The sequence below is a fragment of the Chiloscyllium punctatum genome, chromosome 9 (assembly GCF_047496795.1).
Source record: "Chiloscyllium punctatum isolate Juve2018m chromosome 9, sChiPun1.3, whole genome shotgun sequence".
NCBI classification, from domain to species: Eukaryota; Metazoa; Chordata; class Chondrichthyes; order Orectolobiformes; family Hemiscylliidae; genus Chiloscyllium; species Chiloscyllium punctatum.
In genome coordinates, this window is record NC_092747.1 from 108893034 (window position 1) to 108913150 (window position 20117).

The 20117-nt window shown below is 39.3% G+C and overlaps 1 protein-coding gene across 1 annotated transcript in view; it reads left to right on the plus strand.

Annotated features, from left to right (window-relative positions):
• Positions 1-20117, plus strand: part of kpnb3 (karyopherin (importin) beta 3) — a 59770-nt gene that overhangs the window by 19427 nt on the left and 20226 nt on the right. Inside the window, exons 6-15 of the mRNA XM_072578013.1 lie at positions 2310-2414; positions 3834-3956; positions 5182-5302; positions 8640-8727; positions 9364-9470; positions 13408-13532; positions 13899-13988; positions 14233-14406; positions 16120-16338; positions 17724-17807. Of these exons, the coding sequence (XP_072434114.1) occupies positions 2310-2414; positions 3834-3956; positions 5182-5302; positions 8640-8727; positions 9364-9470; positions 13408-13532; positions 13899-13988; positions 14233-14406; positions 16120-16338; positions 17724-17807 (1236 nt within the window). The remainder of the gene's footprint in view (positions 1-2309; positions 2415-3833; positions 3957-5181; positions 5303-8639; positions 8728-9363; positions 9471-13407; positions 13533-13898; positions 13989-14232; positions 14407-16119; positions 16339-17723; positions 17808-20117) is intronic.

Consider the following 20117-nt stretch of genomic DNA (forward strand, 5'->3'; position numbering starts at 1 on the left):
TATCTTTGCCTTAAAAACATTCAATGAGGTAGCCTCAAATCTTCACTGAGCAGGGAATTCCACAGATATAAAATGAACAATACTATTACTGCTAAAGAATTCTTATTATTCTTCATGCAAAATGGAAGCAATATGGATAATGGAATTGATTCCCTTGCTGCACATTTTTCATTGTCAATGTAAATGTGCATTTTTTTCTTGCCTTTTTGAAAACGGGCTTCTGTTGATTGATGCTTTGGGCTTTGTGTTGCTTCCACAAGACGTTTATTTGTTAAGATGCCACATGAAAAGTTACTAATATAAGAGCCAATGTTATTGATGGTGGCATAGTTGAAGGATTGGCTAAGCTAACTAAGACTTGACATGGGAGATACTGAGAGGATGATGGCCCTAATGGGAAAGTCAAGAGCTAGGAGATACTGTTTTAGAATAAGGAATTTTAATTTGAGTCTGAGGTGACGAATTTTTTGTTTTAGTGTTTTTTAATCTTTAGAAATCTGTCCTGCTAAGACATTGAAAGCTGGGTCATTGAATATCTTCAAGGCTGAGTTAGATAAATTTGTGATCTGTAACGCAGTTGAGGATTGAGATTGGGATTGTGGAGTAGCAGGAAAATGGAGGTAAAACCACAATCAGATTAGCCATGGTCTTATAGTGGAGCAGTCCTGAAGGGTATAAATAATTACTCTGACATCTGGCTCTTGATCAGACTAATTCATCAGAAATATGAATAGTTTTGGTTTCTTATGTTGAATTGAACTACTGTTTCTTGTTTATTTTTACTTGAGATCCCTCAACACATTTTAATTGGTAAATTTAAAACCACATGGGACAAACTATAAATAAGAGGAGTTTCCCATGTATTTGAAATACATTTAAATTGAAGGGAAAAAATCACACCCATAGGTTCACAGGAAAATTTTAATTAAAATTTTGCAGGGATTTTGTTTGAAAATTTTAATATAAGCAGCGTTATGCACCTACAAATTTAGAACATGGATTGTAGTAAAACTGCATGATTGTGGAGCATTGCAAATTTGAAATCATTGGCACAAGTCTTCCAGTCTTTAACCTAAGTGTTTTTAACAAGTCTTCCAGTGTCCAGATTACTTGGAATTAGACATAAGTCAGAAGTGCACATCTGTGCCTCTCAGAAGTCTGAATGTATGCACATGGTGCAATAATTGCCCAGAAGTTTAAGTTTCTGTTGGGCTGATTTTTGTTGTCCTGGATATGAGTATTTTTGACAGTGAACTCAATAGAGAGACTTGTCGCAGTTGTGTGCATTTGACCTGTATACCTATCCTGCAAATATTTTGATAATTAATAGCTGTTATATCTCGTTGATTAGCCAACATGATTCAATTGAGCATCATCTACCTCTTCCCCAGGCTCTGCCCTTCACTGTCTCATCACCCTGGCCCCTCCTTGCTTCCTGCAGCTCTCACCACCTCCCCTTCTGTCTCTTTTGCTCCTTTTACCCCCAAATCCATCATGCCTACTTCACTTACACTCAATTCAATAAAAGGCACGGATCCTTTTAAAAGCTTGGATAAATATGGAAGCTACTGTTTTGAAAAAGGACTTTCCCTATTTTCATTTGTCTGTCTTTGCACCCTAAAGTCTTCAGTGATACCTGAGCTTACCATCTACTTTCCAAAAAAAAATTTAAAACGTTTGATCACAAATCTGAACAGAAGTCATGGTGTGTGCAACATTGAAGCTACCTGAAAGACCTTGGGCATCCTGCATTTATGTAGTGTCTTTAAGGTAGTAAGGCATTTTGCAGGAGCATTATCGAACCATTTTTGATACCAAACCACGTGAGGAATTATTGAGGCATGTGTCCCGAAGTCTGGTTAGGACAAGGCTTTACCAAATATCTTACTGGATGTAGGTTAGAGGTCCTGATGAACAGCTTGCACTTGAAATGCGATTCTCCTGCCCTTCGGATGTTGCTATGCTTTTCTAGCACCCCACTCTCTACCTTGGAAGAGAATTGCAAGACTTGGAACCTAAGTAACTGAAGCTATGGTGAAGTGACGGTGTAAGAGATTGACAATACACTGGAATTAGTGTGGCATAGAGGTCTTGTCATGTTGGACTGAATAAGGTTACAGAGGTAGTATCAGGATACATTGAAAAAATAACACTCTTAAATCTAATGAGAATATGTCGTATACCAGCGTACTCTTAATTGTGTTCATCTGTGAAGTAGTTTTCTGCAATGTGAATTATTTTTCTTTAGTTAAGAGGTCTAAGACTTTTCGAAAATATATTCTAAAGTTATTACTCGCTGTTTTTGACAGATTCGAATGCTCGCTGCCCGGGCTGCAGCAGCATTTGTACTGGCTAATGAGAATAATACTCCACTGCAAAAGCATTTTGCTGACATGCTGCCTGGTATCCTGCAGGTATGGGATCTCTTTTTCAATAGTTGAGAAAATTTACATCAAAGTGTGCATTTATATATTTCAAATCAACCTCATCAATGTACATAATTATTTTCATGAACTTAGAATTGAGTTGCATTCTTAATTGCCAGTAAGTAATGGGTGAGCTCGCTATTTCTTGTGTAATTTGGCAACTGGCAAGCAATTATTCAGGGTTTTGTAGGAGAGACATTGAGATGTTTTCAATTGCAACTAAATTCATAAAATTAGTCACTATTAAAAGGAGACTTGAAGGTATCAGATACTGATTAGAAGACTTAACACTAGCATGAGTAGTCAAAACTAATAATATATTTTTCAGGGAAAGTTAAATCAGCATATAAAAAGAAAGGAATAGAAGGGTATCCTCAAGTTAAAGTGGGATGTGAGGGTGGCTTTTGTGTGAATGAACACTGAAACCGACCGATTGGTGTATTGCTGTGCTGTAAAGACGAAGTTGCAATAGTCTCAGCAGATCAGAAGGCTGCTTTCTCGTTAGAGTCAATAACTTGAGGGTTGCTGCATTAAGTGAGACAAGTTGAGAAAGTGGAACTTTCATAATAACCTCAGCTGGTGTGGGGATTATATCACTTTTTGTTAACCAGCTGTCCAGCCAACTGAGCTAACTGATCCCTCTACTATCCCTGTTGCTGCAACGTGAATGTGATTTAATTGCATTGCTTTTGTATTTTGTTAGGTTAGATTAGATTACTTAATGTGGAAACAGGCCCTTCAGCCCAACAAGTCCACACCAACCCGCCAAAGTGCTACCCACTCAGACCCAATCCCCTACATTTATCCCTTCACCTAACACTACGGGCAATTTAGTGTGGCCAATTCATGTAACCTGCACATCTTTTTGGAATTGTGGGAGGAAATCGGAGCACCCGGAGGAAACACACGTAGACCCGGGGAGAATGTGCAAACTCCACACAGTCAGTCGCCTGAGGTGGGTTTGAACCCGGGTCTCTGGCGCTGTGAGGCAGCGGTGCTAGCCACCGTGCCGCCCACTTTTAAAGAGCAACCCACCCAGACCCATTCCCCTAACACTGTGGGCAATTTAGCATGGCCAATTCACCTAACTTGCGCATCTTTGGACTGTGGGAGGTAACCAGAGCACCCAGAGGAAACACACACAGACACTGGGAGAATGTGCAAACTCCACACAGTGACCTGAGGCGGGAATTGAACCTGGGTCACTGGTGCTGTGAGGCAGCAGTGCTAACCACTGAGTCATCATGCCACCCCATTTTGAACAGAAGTGGAAGTTTCATATGTTAATTGTCTTTTGACTTGGAATTTTTGATCCCGAACATTTTTGTGAGCTGTAATGTCCTAAAATATTGAAGTTTTTTTATTGAAGGCAGTTTTTAATTGCTCACTTTTTGTCCTGTGATTTAGGCTGTCAATGATTCCTGTTATCAAAATGATGATTCAGTGCTGAAATCATTAGTGGAACTTGCAGATACAGCACCAAAATATTTACGTCCTCATCTTGAACCCACCTTAACATTAAGCCTGAAGGTAAGCTTTGCACAGATTTGTGCTTATTCTCCCATTATATAAATGTAGTTTAAATTTGAATTTGAATAAAGTCAAATTTAAGGCTAATGTTCTGCGAGATATTAGTCATTTGATCACTTGTTTCAGCATAAATATTTTGAATGAATCATAGTGAGAGGCAATTCAGTTAATAAGACCATTAGACAGGAGCAGTATTAGCCCATTTTGCTCATTTGATCATAGCTGATCTGTTTCTCAACCCCATCTCCTGCATTCTTCCTGTAACTCTTGATCCCCTCACTAATTAAGAACTTCTATGTCTTTGTCTCAAATACATTTAAGGACTTGACCTGCACAGCCCTCTGTGGCAATGTGTTTCACAGATTAACCACTCTCTGGCTGAAGAAATTCGTTCTCATCTCAGTTCTAAAGGGTCGTCCATTCGGTCTGAAGCTGTGCCCTTGTGACATAGTCTCTCCTACTAGTGGAAAAATCTTTCCACCTCTGCTCTATCCAAGCCTATCAGTATTTTATAAGTTGCAATGACACTGTAAATTATTTAATGTAGATGTAAACCTCACTGACAAGGCTGGCATTATTACCCATCCCTAATTGGCCGTGAACTATCACAGTCTGTGCATTGTGGATATACCTGCAGTGCTATTACGAAGAGAGTTCCAGGATGTTGACACAAAGTGAAGGAATTTCCAAGTCAAGGTGAGGTGAAGGGGAGCTTGCAGGTGATTCCATTTGACTGCTGAGATAGTGATTACAAGTTTGTAAAGTGCTGTCAAAAGATGTGCAATAGCTGTGTTCTATTTATGTTTTCTTATTAGTATGAGACATTCTATTCTGCAGCAATATTCTAATTACAAGTGTAAAATACTGCAGATGCTAGAAACCTGAAATGAAAGCAGAAATGCTGAAAATACATTGCAACTCAAGCAGCAACAATGAAAAGAAAATGTTATTGTTTCAGGGCTGTGGAAGGATTTAGGATAGTTTTAATTCTAGTGGGTAAGTAAATGTTGAATCTGAAGGGAGGGTCATTGGTTTGTAGGGTGTGGGAGTAAGGAAAGGACTTGTAAATTGGGTGGTCAATGTCTACAACAGGTGAACTTGTCTGTGTGCATTATTTGATTTCTGGTTAGCTTTTAATCCAGACATGTTGAATGACTGTACTTGATGTAATAGTAAGAATATACTTATTGCTAATTTTTTGATGTTTACCTATTTTAAACTATAGCTCTGTGCAGATACGACACTGCAAAACATGCAGCGTCAGCTGGCACTGGAAGTGATTGTGACTTTGTCTGAGACAGCTTCTGCCATGCTCCGAAAACACAGCAATATTGTATCACAAGCTAGTAAGTAACTATTAGCATTATTTGGAACTTCATAACTCCTTTTGATTTGGGTTTCATGCATGTACAAGGTGCTAAATGCAGAAGTTGCATCATGGACGCTAACTATTCAGACCAACCATTCCATGACAGCATTTATGCGCTGGGAGGCAAGATAGATAGCCTTTTTGAACCGTAAAAGAATTAAGGTTGACAGTGAGTAGGTGGGTAAGAGGAGCTCAGTCCATGAGAAGGAACACCCATGATCTTACTGAATGTCAGAGCAGGCTCGAGGGGCCAGATGGCCTACATCTGCTCCTGTTTCTTACGTTATGTTTACAGGATATACACCTATATCTCATACATATATACTGTACCTACAACGGTCATTCGTTCATTAGCTTTTTAGTCTTCTAAAAAAACATTCAATAAGCTCAGAGTTCCTATTATAAAACAGAGGAGGGTGCAGTGCTAATTCATATGGACAGTCCTTACCGTTGAGTTTGCTTATCTCTGGTTTGTGACTCTAACATGACTGTGTGTGTGTGTGTGTGTGTGTGTGTGTGTGTGTGTGTGTGCGCCCCCCTCCCCCCTCTCCAATTGTGGCCTCTGGCAAATTCATGATTCCCCTTGCTTAAGCTCTGAAGTATCCCTTCTAAAACTCTATCTCCTTCTCTTTGTTAAATGACCCTTAAGAACCCACTTCTTTGAACAAACTTTGATCATCTTCCTAAACATCTGCTTACAAGCTTCAGTGTCAAATTTTGGGGGTTTGGTATGAAATTCATTGTGTTGAGTTTAAGATGCTTTCCTACAGTTTACACACCATTGCTTAAAATTACTGAACTGTCAGTTACAATATGAATAAACTACACCTGGCTTTAGTTGGCTCATTTTAATAGTGTACTGGTTTTAATACCCTGTGAAATAATGCAGTCTGAGTTGTGATTGTATATTTTCAATTTTGTGTTTCTGATTATGGACTGAAGTGGGCAAAAGACTGCTTTAAAAACCCAGGATTGCAGCACTCTTTAAAGGCATGTTACCTGGTGCTTTTTGTATTGCTGTTGATACAGCAGTCTGTTTAAGCAGTGGAGGAAATCTCATTGCAGCTGAACTGGAGCCAAGGGATGTGTATGAATGGTGATCTGGCCAGCAACAAGTAGCTGATTGATCTGGGGAATGATGATTAGTTATCAATGACAAAGCCCTTTGATTGCTGAACAGCCTGTGGATGTGAATGCTTGGGCAGAAACCATGGAACATCTGACAGGGAAGGAGCTGAAATTTACCTGGCAGGATCTCCAGTGTCTGCAGTCCTCACTTTCTTTCTGTTTCATTGTGACATTGACTGAAGAAAATATAGACAATGACACCAGGGCAATTCTGCTGTGCTTCAAAATAGTGAAAATGTTTTCTGTCAACATGAGCTATCCCACCTAAAATTCATTTGCTGCTCACAACGTGGTTATCTCTACTTTGTAGAAACAAGGTGTAGACTGGATAACCACTTCACAGAACACCTACATTCCATCCACAAAAAAGACCGTGAGCTTCCAGTTTCCTGTCACTTCAACACACCACCTTGTTCCCTGGCCAAGATCTTGCTGCAGTCCTCCAGCAAAGATCAGTGCAAGTTGGAAGAATAGCATCTCATTTTCCACTTGGGAACACTACAGCCTTCTGGATTCAATATTGAATTCAACAATTTTAGGACTTGAAGCACCTTCCCCTCATGTCCTTACCCCAACTCCTGCACACTAGGCCTTATCACATAGTCTGCTATTACACACAACCATTGTTCACAACTCCATTAGTATCTATTCATCCTCTTAGGGGATCATTTTCCAATTCTTTGTCCAACTGATCTTTGTCCAACTGATCTTCTCTTTCTTTGGGCTCTGTCTCCACTTATCGTTTATTCCTTACTTCCTCCCCACCACCCTTGCTTCTCATCGAAACCAGCAATTTTAGTTCTGAGGAAGGGTCACTGGACGCAAACATTAACGCAAAGCTCCACCTGCTGAGCTTTTCCAGCAATTTGATTTTGTTTCTGAAGAAAGCCACTTTATTTGCCCTCATCAGTTGCTGTAAGCTATGCCTTAATAAGTTGGAGACACCAGTGTGAACCAATAACCCTATATCTCCTACAGGCAAGTGAACTGTCCTGGAGAAAGAAGATCAAAGATCAGTAGATTCTGACAAGCCAAAACAGTCTTCTCAGCAAACCCTGTATACAGGGGCCACTGTCTTTATCTGCCCATGACACATTTTTTTTGTGCCTGATTGTATGTGTGTGTGAAGCAGGTAGTTTATAGGTGGGTTAGAGTTTTAACAAGTAGGATGATATGTTGACGGTTCATAACTGCCTATTATTAGTTGGAACCTATTTATCTGTGATCAATAGTAATCCTTGTTAGGAACACGGAAACCTTGTGCATGCTTCCTGTCGGCTTAGGCCTAACAGACAGGTAAATTGGGAAATAGTTTTTTTAAATAAAATCTTCTTTACTTTTTGTGAGGACTCCAGGAACAGTAGGCCTGAAGTTTTAGCATGCAGACTTGGTGAGGTGTAATGGACACACAGACTTTAGTTCTTTAGAGTGCTTTCCATGACCAGTGGGTATCTCAAAGCATTTTTCTTTTTTATGAAGTGAGATCACTGCTGTAATGCTAAAAAGGTTTCAGCCAATATGAGAGCTCTGCAAACTCCTGCAATTAACAATAGGCTGTTGACTAGATCGTCTTTCTTTGTGAGTAGAAAAGTGCTGCACTGGAAAACCACAGCAGGTCAGGCAGCATTCGAGGAGCAGGGTGTCACTGTTTCAGGCAGAAGCCCATCCTGATGAAGGACTTGTGCCCAAAACATTGGCTCTAATGCTGCCTGACCTGCTGTGCTTTTCCAGCACATTTTTCAACTCTCTCCAGCATCTGCTGTCCTCACTTTCTCTGTTTCATTATCTATATTTTCCTCCATCTATGTCACAGTGACACCAGGGCAATTCCCCTGCTGTGCTTCAAAATAGTGAAAATGTTTTCTATCAACTTCAGCAAGTGGATGCGGCCTTAAAGTTAGCATCTTCAATATTGCCCCACCCCCTCTGCATTGCATGGGAGTCTTTGACTTAAGTTTTGTGCTCAAACTCAGAAATGGACTTGAATCAAGAGATCTTCTGATTCAGAGGGATGTGTTCTATCGACTAAGCTACAGTTGACATGTAGACTGGTGTACTGGTAGTGAGCATCTTTTTAAAGTGAGTGCTTCGGTCTAAGGTTTCCTTGTCTCCTGAAAAAGGTGTTAATTTGTAAAAGTCAACCAAGTTCATTATTGTATTTTTATCTTAAAAATATCTTCATTCAGTTCCACAGATGCTGGCAATGATGGTGGATTTAGAGAATGATGAAAACTGGTCAAATTCAGATGAACTTGAAGATGATGACTTTGACAGGTAATTTGCATTTAATGAAAACTAGCTTACTTGAATTCTATATCAATTCATTTACCATGGATAAATAGTGTAGTATGAAATTAAAAATGATTGGCAAAGCAACATTGAAATAACTTAGCACTTGAGTTCTCCATATCTTCTGGGCTATATTCAAAATTCTGCTGCCTGTACCCATGCTGTCACTAAGTCCTGTTCGCCCTGTTATGGTCACTGACATACTTCAGCTTCCAGTGCAGCAATATGAAAGTTTTGAAATTCTCATCCATACTTTCACATCTCCATGACCACACTCATCCCTAGCTGTGGAAACTCCTATGAGTCTCTGAGCTCGGTGCTTCTCCAATCTGGCCTTTTGCTCACCTCAATTTTAATCATTCCACTATCAGCAGCTGAGCTTTCTGCTGCAAAAGTCTCTGATCTCTGGAATTCTCTTATTGTTTTCCCTTTCTCCACAGCTGTGGATGATATATTTCTTGAAGTTTAGCCCATTGGCAATTCATTATTTGTTTGACTTCTTCAATCAGTTATTGCCATTCAAATACTACTTTTTTAAAAAATATCTGCCAAGTTCATTTATTTTAACAAATTTCCTTGAAATTTTCAGTAAACTTGTTCTCCCATTTTGTTTTAACACAGCAATGCTGTTGCTGGTGAAAGTGCACTGGACAGAATAGCCTGTGGTCTTGGTGGTAAAGTAGTGCTTCCACTGATAAAAGAACACATCATGCAAATGTTACAAAACCGTGAGTATGTTACATTCTGGGGTTTAAATTGCTTTATGTAAAAATGTTGCCCTATTCAGGCTTAGCTGATTTTTTTTTTTCCCCATTAACATGGTACTTTAACAAGTTCACAAGACACTGCCTCAAAGGGACAGTGAACATTGCTGAGTGAAGGTCATTGTCCACACTCTAAGCCCTCTTGAAAGTTGGTTTCCAAGCTAGGTCAAGTATTTGCCTATACAAAAGCAAAATGTTACAGTTCCTCAAATCTGAAATAAAAATGCGAGAAAAGCACAGCAGGTTCGGCAACACGTGAAAAGAGGCAAGTTTCAGGTTGTGACCTTTTTTAGAAGAACTAACCTGCGTTTTTCAAGCACTTCCAAAAAAAAAAGTTATAACTGTTGCCCATCTATAATTAGCAATGGTTCCATGAAACGTTTGATCAAAACACCATTCACTACCTTAAACATTTCACTGTGCATCACCAACACAGTGACAACACCCTGCATCATATAGAAGGTGCATTGCAGCAACTCGCCTCAGCTGTCTTTCGATTGCGGATTTGGAAGCTGCTATCCCTACCATCTGGAAGTTGGATGGGAGGACAAGGAGCAATATTTCTCAAACACCCTTAAAGTTTCACTGATACTTTTTGTCCAGGTACTTCTACTTCTTGGCAGCCTGAACTTTAAAAAAAAATCTACTTTAGTGCTCTTTGAGATTGAAGTCCAGTACCGTTTTGCATTTGAGACGAAAGGGCTTAAGTAGAATATGCTATGTCAGTTTGTACGCAGGTTGCCAATATGGTGGCTATAGTGTGTAGATTATACCACATTTGCTCTCATGAATATTTTAATTTCAGCTATTTAATTAAATCTAAAATAATCCTGCCACGTGTTAGTCTTGTTAGGGAGATAATTAGCAGTTAGCTTTTTTAACTTGGCTCCTATAATTAGGAACAGAAACAGACATGAATTATTGTATATTCACACTTCAAAAACCAAAACACACCACGAATGATTGAAAATCATCATCTTTATTCCAGTGGATTTTCATGCAGATCTGATAATCTGTTTTTTAATGAAAATATGCTGGAAGTAGAGAACAGCACCTGTGAAAACAAGGATGGTTGTGTGTTGTAGGATTATATCAAAAATGGAAATTTTTGGTAGTACCATGGAAGAGTCCTGGGAAAGAAGGTCTCTGTCTCCTATGCTCTATTGTTTGTTTTGGCATGGGCACAGTATGTTTTCTAATTGGTAGAAAAAAAGGATTCTGAAAGTGTGCACTAAGCTGTATTGTTTGTTCTGTGAGAACCAACACCACTATTATTTACTGACTGTATTCAAGAGGTCTTAACCTGCAAACTCTCCCTTCTCTTGGCTTGGAGAAAACAAGTTACTGCACGTTGATTTCTCACCCTCCAAATTATTGTCCTGTTGTTTTCGGCTCAAGCTGTGATGTTATGAAAGCTGTTCTAACTCTCAAGTAATCCATCAACTGGAAACGCCGTATTGCTTGTGGGACAGTTGCTGTGCTGTTGATCCTTTTTTTCCAATCTTGTTTATCTGTGGAAATTCAACCCTTGACTGAATCATTTGTGATTCTTGGAAGAATGAAATGTTGCACTTGTCAACAAGTTGCCGTCTGTTCCAGTTCATGTGTTTTGGACGAGGCCAGACCACTCAAAACGTTCTTAAGCAGGCAGCCCAGACCATAACTTTGCAATTTGTTTCAGTAAGTGTACAGTGAAAATTACCTGGATTAAGTTAGTGGGGTTGACTACCAGGTTTAAAACAAAATTATACAATGAAACACAAGATAAAGAACCCCTACAGAACTCATTCTATCCAAACTAGACTTAAGTATACTGTTCCGAATATACGCAACAGTCCCAATAAGCAAACCCCCCCCCCCCCTTAAAAAAACAGTACCAAAAAGGGTCAGATGCTTACAGGTTGAATTTAGAAGGGCAAAAGAGAGTTTCCACACAGCTCACTGTTGAACACCCAACCAGTTCTGATCTGAATTAAACTGCTCAGCTCAGCTTGAGCGCTGACTACTCCCCTTTCATTCTACAGGTCACTTCTAAAACATGACCACTTTGGCCTAAAGTCTCATCTGTTTACATATAAACAAAAGGCCTCAAAATCCTTTTAATCTCAGTACCAAACCAGTCTGATTGGACCCCGGCCTGATTAATTATCCCTGCGAAAAAAAATCAAGGACAGAGTATGCTTGAGCCAAGGAACAACTTTTAGAAAAAAAGGGACTAGCTTTGTGACCTAACTTCAGACTGTTTTAGCACAAACCTAGTTTTGTCAAGAGTCCACTTGGAAGACCAGACAGTATTTATATTACTGGCAACATGACTAAGACAAAAGAGCAGGCCATTATTATCTTTGCCATTTGTATGGAGTAGCTTTTTAGTGTAACAGTGATTTTTATCTATTTGTTCATGGCATTTTGGTGTTCTTAGTCTAGGCCAAAATTTATTGTTCACCACTCACTTCCCAGAGGCCAGTTAACCACATTGCTGTTGGTCTGGAGTCACATGTTAAATATGGCAGGTATCCTTCCTAAAGAACATTGTCAAACCATGTAAAAACCTATCAATGTTTTCATGGCTGCCATTAGACTCTCCTTTTATTAGGTTCTATCCTTGTGCTGAATTTGTATTCTGCCACAGGATTTTTTTTTTTATCCATGTCCCCATAGCATTAACAAAAATAGATATTACTGGAGAAACTCAACCAATCTGGCAGAATCTGTAGAGAGAAACCAGAGTTAACGTTTACAGCCCAGTGACCCTTTTTCAGAACTGAAAGTACCTGGGGAAAAAAATGATATAAATGGTAAAGACAGTGGGTGGGAGGGAGGAGGGAGAAGATGAGAGCAGAGTGAGCAAGCAGACAATTGGAGATAGAGCCTAGAGAAAGCAACAGTTAGGGAGACAGAGGGATAGATAATAATATGCTCAGGACAAAGAAAAGTTAATAATGGGTACCATTGCTGAAGCAGCGATTCACCTGCAAATCACTCCATCTAATCTACTGTATTTGCTGTTAACAATGTGGTCTCCTATACACTAGAGGGAGGAAATGCAGACTCGGCGATCTCTTTCTGGAATACCTATGCTCTGTCTGTAAGAATGACTCTGAGCTTTTAGTCATTTGCAAGTTTGACCCACCGCTGTGGTCCCTCATCAACATTTCTGTCGCGGCCTGCTGCAGTGTTCCAGTAAGGCTCAGTGCACGCTAGAAAAACGGTATCTCATTTTCCGCGTGGAGACCCTGCAACCTTCTGGACTCCGTATTCAATTCAGTGATTTTTTAGAATCTGAACACTATGTTCCATGTTCCTTACACACCCCCACACCTTAAGCTCTCATGACATTGGTTGCTTTCAGCACAGCCAAGCCATTTTTGCCTATTATGTTTTCCCCTTCCCAACCTGATCTTCAGCTTAAAAACCACCTTTTCTTAGCTAGTATCTGTTCTGAAGAGGGTCACTGGGCTTAAAATGTTAATTTTGCTTTCTTGCCATAGATGCTGACAGACCTGCTGAGTTTTTCCAGTAATTTGTTTTTGTTTCAGATTTCCAGCATTCGCAGTTCTTTGTTTATCCCCATAAAATTAGCTGGGGTTTCTAGATTCCAATAATCTTAACACTACACCCCTAAAAAGTACTTCTATTATTTTTGCCAAATCTCCATTCATCTAGATCCTAAATGCTGGAATTCCTCATTTAAACTCCTCCACCCCTCTCAGCCCCTTTTGAAATAAGCCTTTAAACCAAAATATTGGCCTGAGCTTTTTGTCACTTCTCTAAATACTGACTTTGGTGTGCTCAGTTTTTCTTTGATTGATTGCACTCCCGTGGAGTGTCTTAATACGATATCTGACAGTAAAGTTACTGTAATTGTGTATTGAATATATGTTGTGATGTTTCCTTGCAGCTGATTGGAAATATAGGCATGCGGGTCTGATGGCCTTGTCTGCCATTGGGGAAGGTTGTCATCAGCAAATGGAGGGGATCCTCAATGAGATCGTGAATTTCGTTTTGCTGTTTCTTCAAGATCCAGTAAGTGAAATAAAATATTCTTAATTCCCAATGATGAATGCTTACATTTGAAGGCTGGCCATTTTGCGGAGAGATTTTGCTTCGTGTGACCCAGTATTCGTCACATTCCTCTGGTGACTAAAGGAATTTAGATGAGGGAGGATGATTTTCATATATCTTTGCTTGGTAGAAATGTAAAACAAACCGACTACTTCAAGCAGTGTGCAATGCATCTAATTGATAACTCATTTTTAGTTGTGTATTGAGGCAATAGTTATGTGAATAACTGTGTATTCTACAAATTGAAACCTTTCCATTTTTTTAATGTTGTGCTGCAGGAATATTAACTGAATTTGAAATATAATTTCCTTTTTGATTTTGTTTCAGCACCCAAGAGTTAGATATGCAGCTTGCAATGCAATAGGCCAAATGGCGACAGACTTTGCACCAACTTTCCAGAGGAAGTTTCATGATAAAGTAAGCATTACCTCTTGGGACATGAAAGTGTAAATTCTTTGTGCTAATATAAACGCAACTGGCAGTTTGATTCCCCTGCCTTTAGTCTGTTCAGTTCTTTTTTATTCAGATTTTGAAGTTACAGCCAAAAATTATAACTGATTTTCATTCTGCCTGGCTCTTCTCAGGAATATGGCGAAGTAATTGGAATGTAAAATTCATGTGTTGAGGTGTCAATATTTATTTTATTTTTTGTTTCCAATAGGTAATTTCAGCACTCTTACAGACGATGGAAGATCAGACAAATCCACGAGTTCAAGCTCATGCCGCTGCTGCTCTCATTAACTTCACTGAAGATTGCCCCAAATCACTGCTACTCCCATATCTTGATAATCTAGTAAATCACTTGCATGTTATCATGGTAGCTAAATTGCAGGAGGTAAGTAATTTTGGTACTTCAATACGCATTTTTAGTTAGTCCATTTCTGTCTTTTTCTAGAAATAGATTAAACTTCATTGAAAAACATCATACCTCTTATGAATGTTGACCTGACTTGCAGTGGAACATAAGTCAAAATTTGAGTCAGTTGAAATAATAAGGCTTGTCATTGAGGTAGGAAATATTTTAAAAGTATGTGGCAATGTTGTTCCCTGGGGATCTTTTCACAATGTATTTATTAATAACTTATCTGTTCCCTGTTGAGTGGTGGATGCTATATCATTGAATATATTCAAAATTGAGTGAGAAAGGCTTTTGATTGACAAGGTAAGGGATTTGAAGGTTCTGAACCTGACAGGAGAGTGGAGTTAAAGCTGTTTGGATCAGTCACTATCTTACTGTCACAGCATGCTCAGAGGGTCGAATGGTTTACTTCTGTTTCTTGAGTTCTTTCTCTGTTAATGACTTGTATGAGATGTATATCCAAGTTCACAGGTGCTGGTCAGTTGTACAGATGGAAGTTATAAGAATGGAGAAAGCTTGCATGGGTAACCACAAGTATGGCAGATGGAATTCAATGCAGGGGATTGAAAGACAATCTGACAGACAAATTCAGAACACTTTCTTAATGGCAAGACTCAGGGACAAGGACTTTTTTTGTTGAGGTCCAAAATCATGTAAAACTAGTGCCCTTGGCCCCTGGAGGGGGCACAGTACAAATTTGACCAATTGATATTAGAGCATTGTTAATTGGTGCATACTGAAAGTTGTAAAGGTGGGTGCATAAACTTGTGTTGCAATAAACACGTGAATTAGGAGCAGGAGTAGCCATTTTGCCCAAAACATTGATTTCGCTGCTCCTTGGATGCTGTCTGAACTGTTGTGCTCTTCCAGCACCACTAATCCATAAACATGTCGTTCTGCCATTTAATAGATCATGGCTAATCATTACTACATATGCCCACCTATCCCCCAATAAGCTTCCACCCCCGTGTGTATCAAGCATCTATTTACCTCCTGTCTTAAAAATATACAATGAGTTTGCTTTCACCGCTTTTGAGAAAGGGTGTACCAAAGACTCTGGACCTGGTGAGAAGAAAATTCTGTTTATGACTGTCTTAAATGAGCAACCCCATAGTTTTATGCAGTGACCCCTAGTTCTAGATTCCCCCAGAATAGGAAACATCCTTTCTACGTCCACCATCAGAACCTCTGTAGGATCTTGTTTCAATCAGTTTGCCCCTTGTTCTTCTTAACTCCAGTGAATGTAAGCTTAGCCTATTCAATCTTTCCTGAAAGATAATTGATCTATTTCTTATATTTGTTTTGTAAACTATTTGCAGTGTATTTATGTCTTCCTTAAATAAGGAGACTGATACTGCTTGAAGCTTAATCTTTACTTTTCTACTGTTTTTTTTTTGTTCGTTCGATGTGGGTGTTGCCGACAAAGCTGGCATTTATTGCCCATTCCTAATTACCAGAGGGCAGTACAGAGTTGAAAGATTCTGGGAAGATTACCACTAGTGCATCTATTTTCTCTGTAGCCACATCCTTTGGTAACCTAGAATGCAACCCATCAGGTCAAATGACTCTTTGGTCTTTAGCTCCATTTGTTTTCCTAAAACATTTTCTATAGCACATTTTTAATTTGTCTCGTTGCTTATTTACCTATATTTAAATTTATTTCTCCCCACACCCCCATCCTGTCTATAGCTGGTACAGAAAGGTACTAAGCTGGTATTGGAGCAAGTTGTGACATCCATTGCTTCTGTGGCTGATACTGCAGAGGAGAAATTTGTCCCGTACTACGACTTGTTCATGCCGTCGTTGAAGCACATTGTTGAAAATGGAGTGCAGAAAGAGCTTCGGCTCCTGAGAGGGAAAACTATTGAGTGCATTAGCCTCATAGGCCTCGCTGTCGGCAAAGATAAGGTAACTTATTAAAAGTTTCAAAACGGTTTCTGGTTCTGTATTGTTTTTGCACAGTTGTGTAGTACGGAAACAGGCCCTTAGATCCGACCAATCCATGTCAACCATGTTCCCAAACTAAACTTGTTCCACCTGCCTGCGCTTGGCCATATCTCTCCAAACCTTTCCTATTCATGAACATATTCAAATATCTTTTAAACATTTGTAACTGAACCTGCATCCACCACTTTCTCTGGCAGTTCATTCCACACACTAACTACCGTATTTTAAACAAAAGGTTGCCCCTTCTGCCCATTTTAAATCTATCTTCTCTCAACTTAGAAATATGCCACCTAGTTTTGATCTCCTGCGTTCTTGAGAAATACCCTTGTCATTCACCTTATCCGTGCTCCTCATGATTTTATAAACCTTGATAAGGTCACCCCTCAACCTCCTTCGCTTCAGTGAAAAAAGTCCCAGCCTTTCCAGACTATTTTTATATCTCAAATACTCTATTCCCAGCAACATCCTAGTCAATCTTTTCTGAACTGTCTCCAATTTACTAATATCCTTCATATAACAGGGTGACCAGAATTGCACGCAGCACTCCAGAAGAGGCATCACCAATGTTCTATACAACAATGAACTGAATGTACCGAGAATGGAAACCTTGAGTGTGTCATGGTGACCATGAAACTATTGGGTCTTCATAAAAATCAATCTTGATCATTAATCACACAACACTAGGTTATAGTCCAACAGGTTTATTTGGAAGCACTAGCTTTTGGAGTGCTGTTCCTTCATCAGGTGCTGGTGAGGTGGTGAAGGAGCAGTGCTCCAAATGCTTAGTGCTTCTAAATAAACCTGTTGACCTATAACCTGATGTGCGATTTTTAACTTTGTCCACCCCAGTCCAACACTAGTATCTCCAAGTTATGGTTCATTAATGCCATTTAGGAATGGAAGTTTGCTGTCCTTACCCAGTCTGGCCAACATGTGACTCTTAATTTCTCTGAAATGACTTAGCAAACCATTCAGCTGTATTAAAACAGCTGGGGAAAGCTGTAACCACATGTGCCACCAATTATCATGTTCTTAAGGGCAGTTGGAGATAGACAGTAAATAGTGACCTGACTCTCTTCCAATAAATAAGTAATAATCTTGCCATATCCCAACCCCAATTTCTTCCTATACTCCTGAAACCCTAATAGTGACTCCGATCTGCTGCCTTGATCCATGTAGAAAAATTTGTATGTTTATAATCTCGGTGAATTCCAGAATCAATCCAGCTGTTTTGCCCCTATTAAAGCTGCTCACCTCCTCCATCTGTAAAAGGTGGGCAGGTCACCTCACTGAGGCAGGGCTTCCAACAGAATTGTCATTCCATTAATGCAAGTTGTGTGTTGTAGTTTATGCAAGATGCCTCGGATGTGATGCAGTTGCTCCTAAAAACCCAAACTGATTCCAGTGAATTGGAGGATGATGACCCACAGGTATGGTAGCTTGTTTTATGACCCTTGTGATTTTGAAGATATAATATTTGAGTGCTCATTGTCCATCTGCAAGTGTCGCAAATCACTTTCCATTGTGTATACTCTAGTATATAGTATATAATCCTAAAGCAAAATGCTTCATCTGAGTTGGTCTCAGGCAGTGACAGCTGTTGGGAAGCAGCAAAAGGACAAAATTGGGTATTATCTACTGCTGTTTCCCATTCATTAAAATACCTGTTATAATATAGCATGTTAAAAAAGTTAGTTCACCACATTATTATTGTCAGTAACAGTCTTTTATGCATTGTGTGACTTTATACATTGCTGACCAAGTTTTTGGAATTCATAATCAATATTCAACTTGCTGATAGAGGGCAGGATACAGTGCACCTGTTCAAAGGCACCTCTTTAAAGTAACTGTCAGTATATGTGTGAGATTATGGGTAAGAGTATAAGTAAGGAAGGTGTTGTAACCTTTGGTGTTGCTTCAAAATTTGGTTTGATGTCTGATTAAATCATTTGAGCAACAGCTGCTTGACCAAGGGCATTCACACATCTGAGTGTGAGAGGGATGTAGAATGGTTGTTCTTTTAAAACTTTGGTCTCTGGAACAAAATGTATTCATTGGCCACTATCCATGCTGCAAGAAACTTTTTGGTTCGTTGTGCTGTCCCTGTGAAAGAGCTATCAAGTTAATGCCCTTGAATCCCCACAATCATTCCTTTTCCAGTAATGATGTAACTCCTTTTTAAAAGTTACTGTTGAGTCTGCTTTGCTATGTTGGTCACTCCTCCTGTATGTGCAAGAAAGGGAGAGTACTGAGATCTGCTTCTCCAGTCAGAGTCTGTATCTACCATGCTGTTGCTCCACTTGCATCAAACTTTAATTTACCTGCCTCAAATTGCTGCTCTTCCAGTGTCTAAAAAATCTGTGATTAGAGGAGCAGCACAAGTGGAAACCTGGAAACTGATTTGGTGACTTTCAGGAGTCATTCTGGCTGATCCCTTGGCACGATGTAAGAGGAGGCCATGGTAATGGGTTACTCAGCAAGTGAAAACCTACTGAAGCCCAGCCTATCACTGGGAACATGTGGGTAGCAGAACATGATTTGTGGAGGAGTTGGGTAGAGCTGGGCCTAAATGATGGTTGGAGGGAGGGCAGTGTATTAGTTCACCCAATTATGATTATATAGATCAGTCTTTTATGTTATGCATTGTGTAGCTTTATGTTGCTGACCAAGGTTTTGGAATTCATAACCACTCAATCAATATGCTGACAGGACACCGTACATCTGTTCAAAGGCACAAGGATTTTTCTATAAAGGGCAAGCAATCAGGGTGACTCTGGTGTTAATTATAGAGCAACAGAATACAAAGAGGTGAATATTCTGCAATTGTTTACCTCAGACAGTCAAATCCTACATTCAATTTCAGTAGATATTTTCAGGAAGCTATTTACATATCACTTTCCTAGTTACAGAAATAGTAATTCTTGGAAAATCAATATTAATGTTGCATCATTTTTACATAATGTATGCATTTAATTCTTTATTTTAGTGAATGCATTTTTAAAGTGCAGTATGGGAGATTTATAATCAGCAAAAAATGTCATTTGATTCCAAGTTAAAAGATTGAACAACATATACTTATGGAAAAATTCTTTGGTGTTTGTGGGTTGTTATTTTCAAATCTGAAAAAGGTCCCCCCAAAAAGTCAAGAGAATAATGTTACATGTCTGCCTCATGTAATAATGAAACTAGTGATGAAAGGGAACCTCTGAAAATCCAAAAGTAACCTTGGAGCGAATCTCAAAACAAGCCCACCCAAAAGCTCTATCCTTCAGAATCTTGCATGTTTCAATAAGACCACCTCTCATTCTTCTAAATTCCAACCTCCCTTTCCGCGCCCCCCCCCCCCCCCCCCGAGTCTGTGCATTTACCTTCATAACATGAGCCCTTCATCTTGGGTATGAGTCAAATGAACCTTCTGTGAATTGCTTTGAATCTAATTTTTCAAATAAGACGACCAGATTGACAATGTAAATGTTGGTCTTTTCAACTATACCACATCCCAAGAATTCATATTTTTAAGATGTGTTCATTGAAGCTGTTCAGGTTAACAGCATTGCTGATGCTTGATAAGTACTGCAACAGCAGTCCAGTCTTTTGCAAAATATTGATTTCTTTCATTTTTAAAATAAATCCATTTCAAAAGTAAAATTAATTTTAATTCTCATGGCTGGAGCAAATGCCCATTAAACCTTGCTATAAACGACCACAAATGTTCCTCTGAATATTGCTGTGAAGCTTAC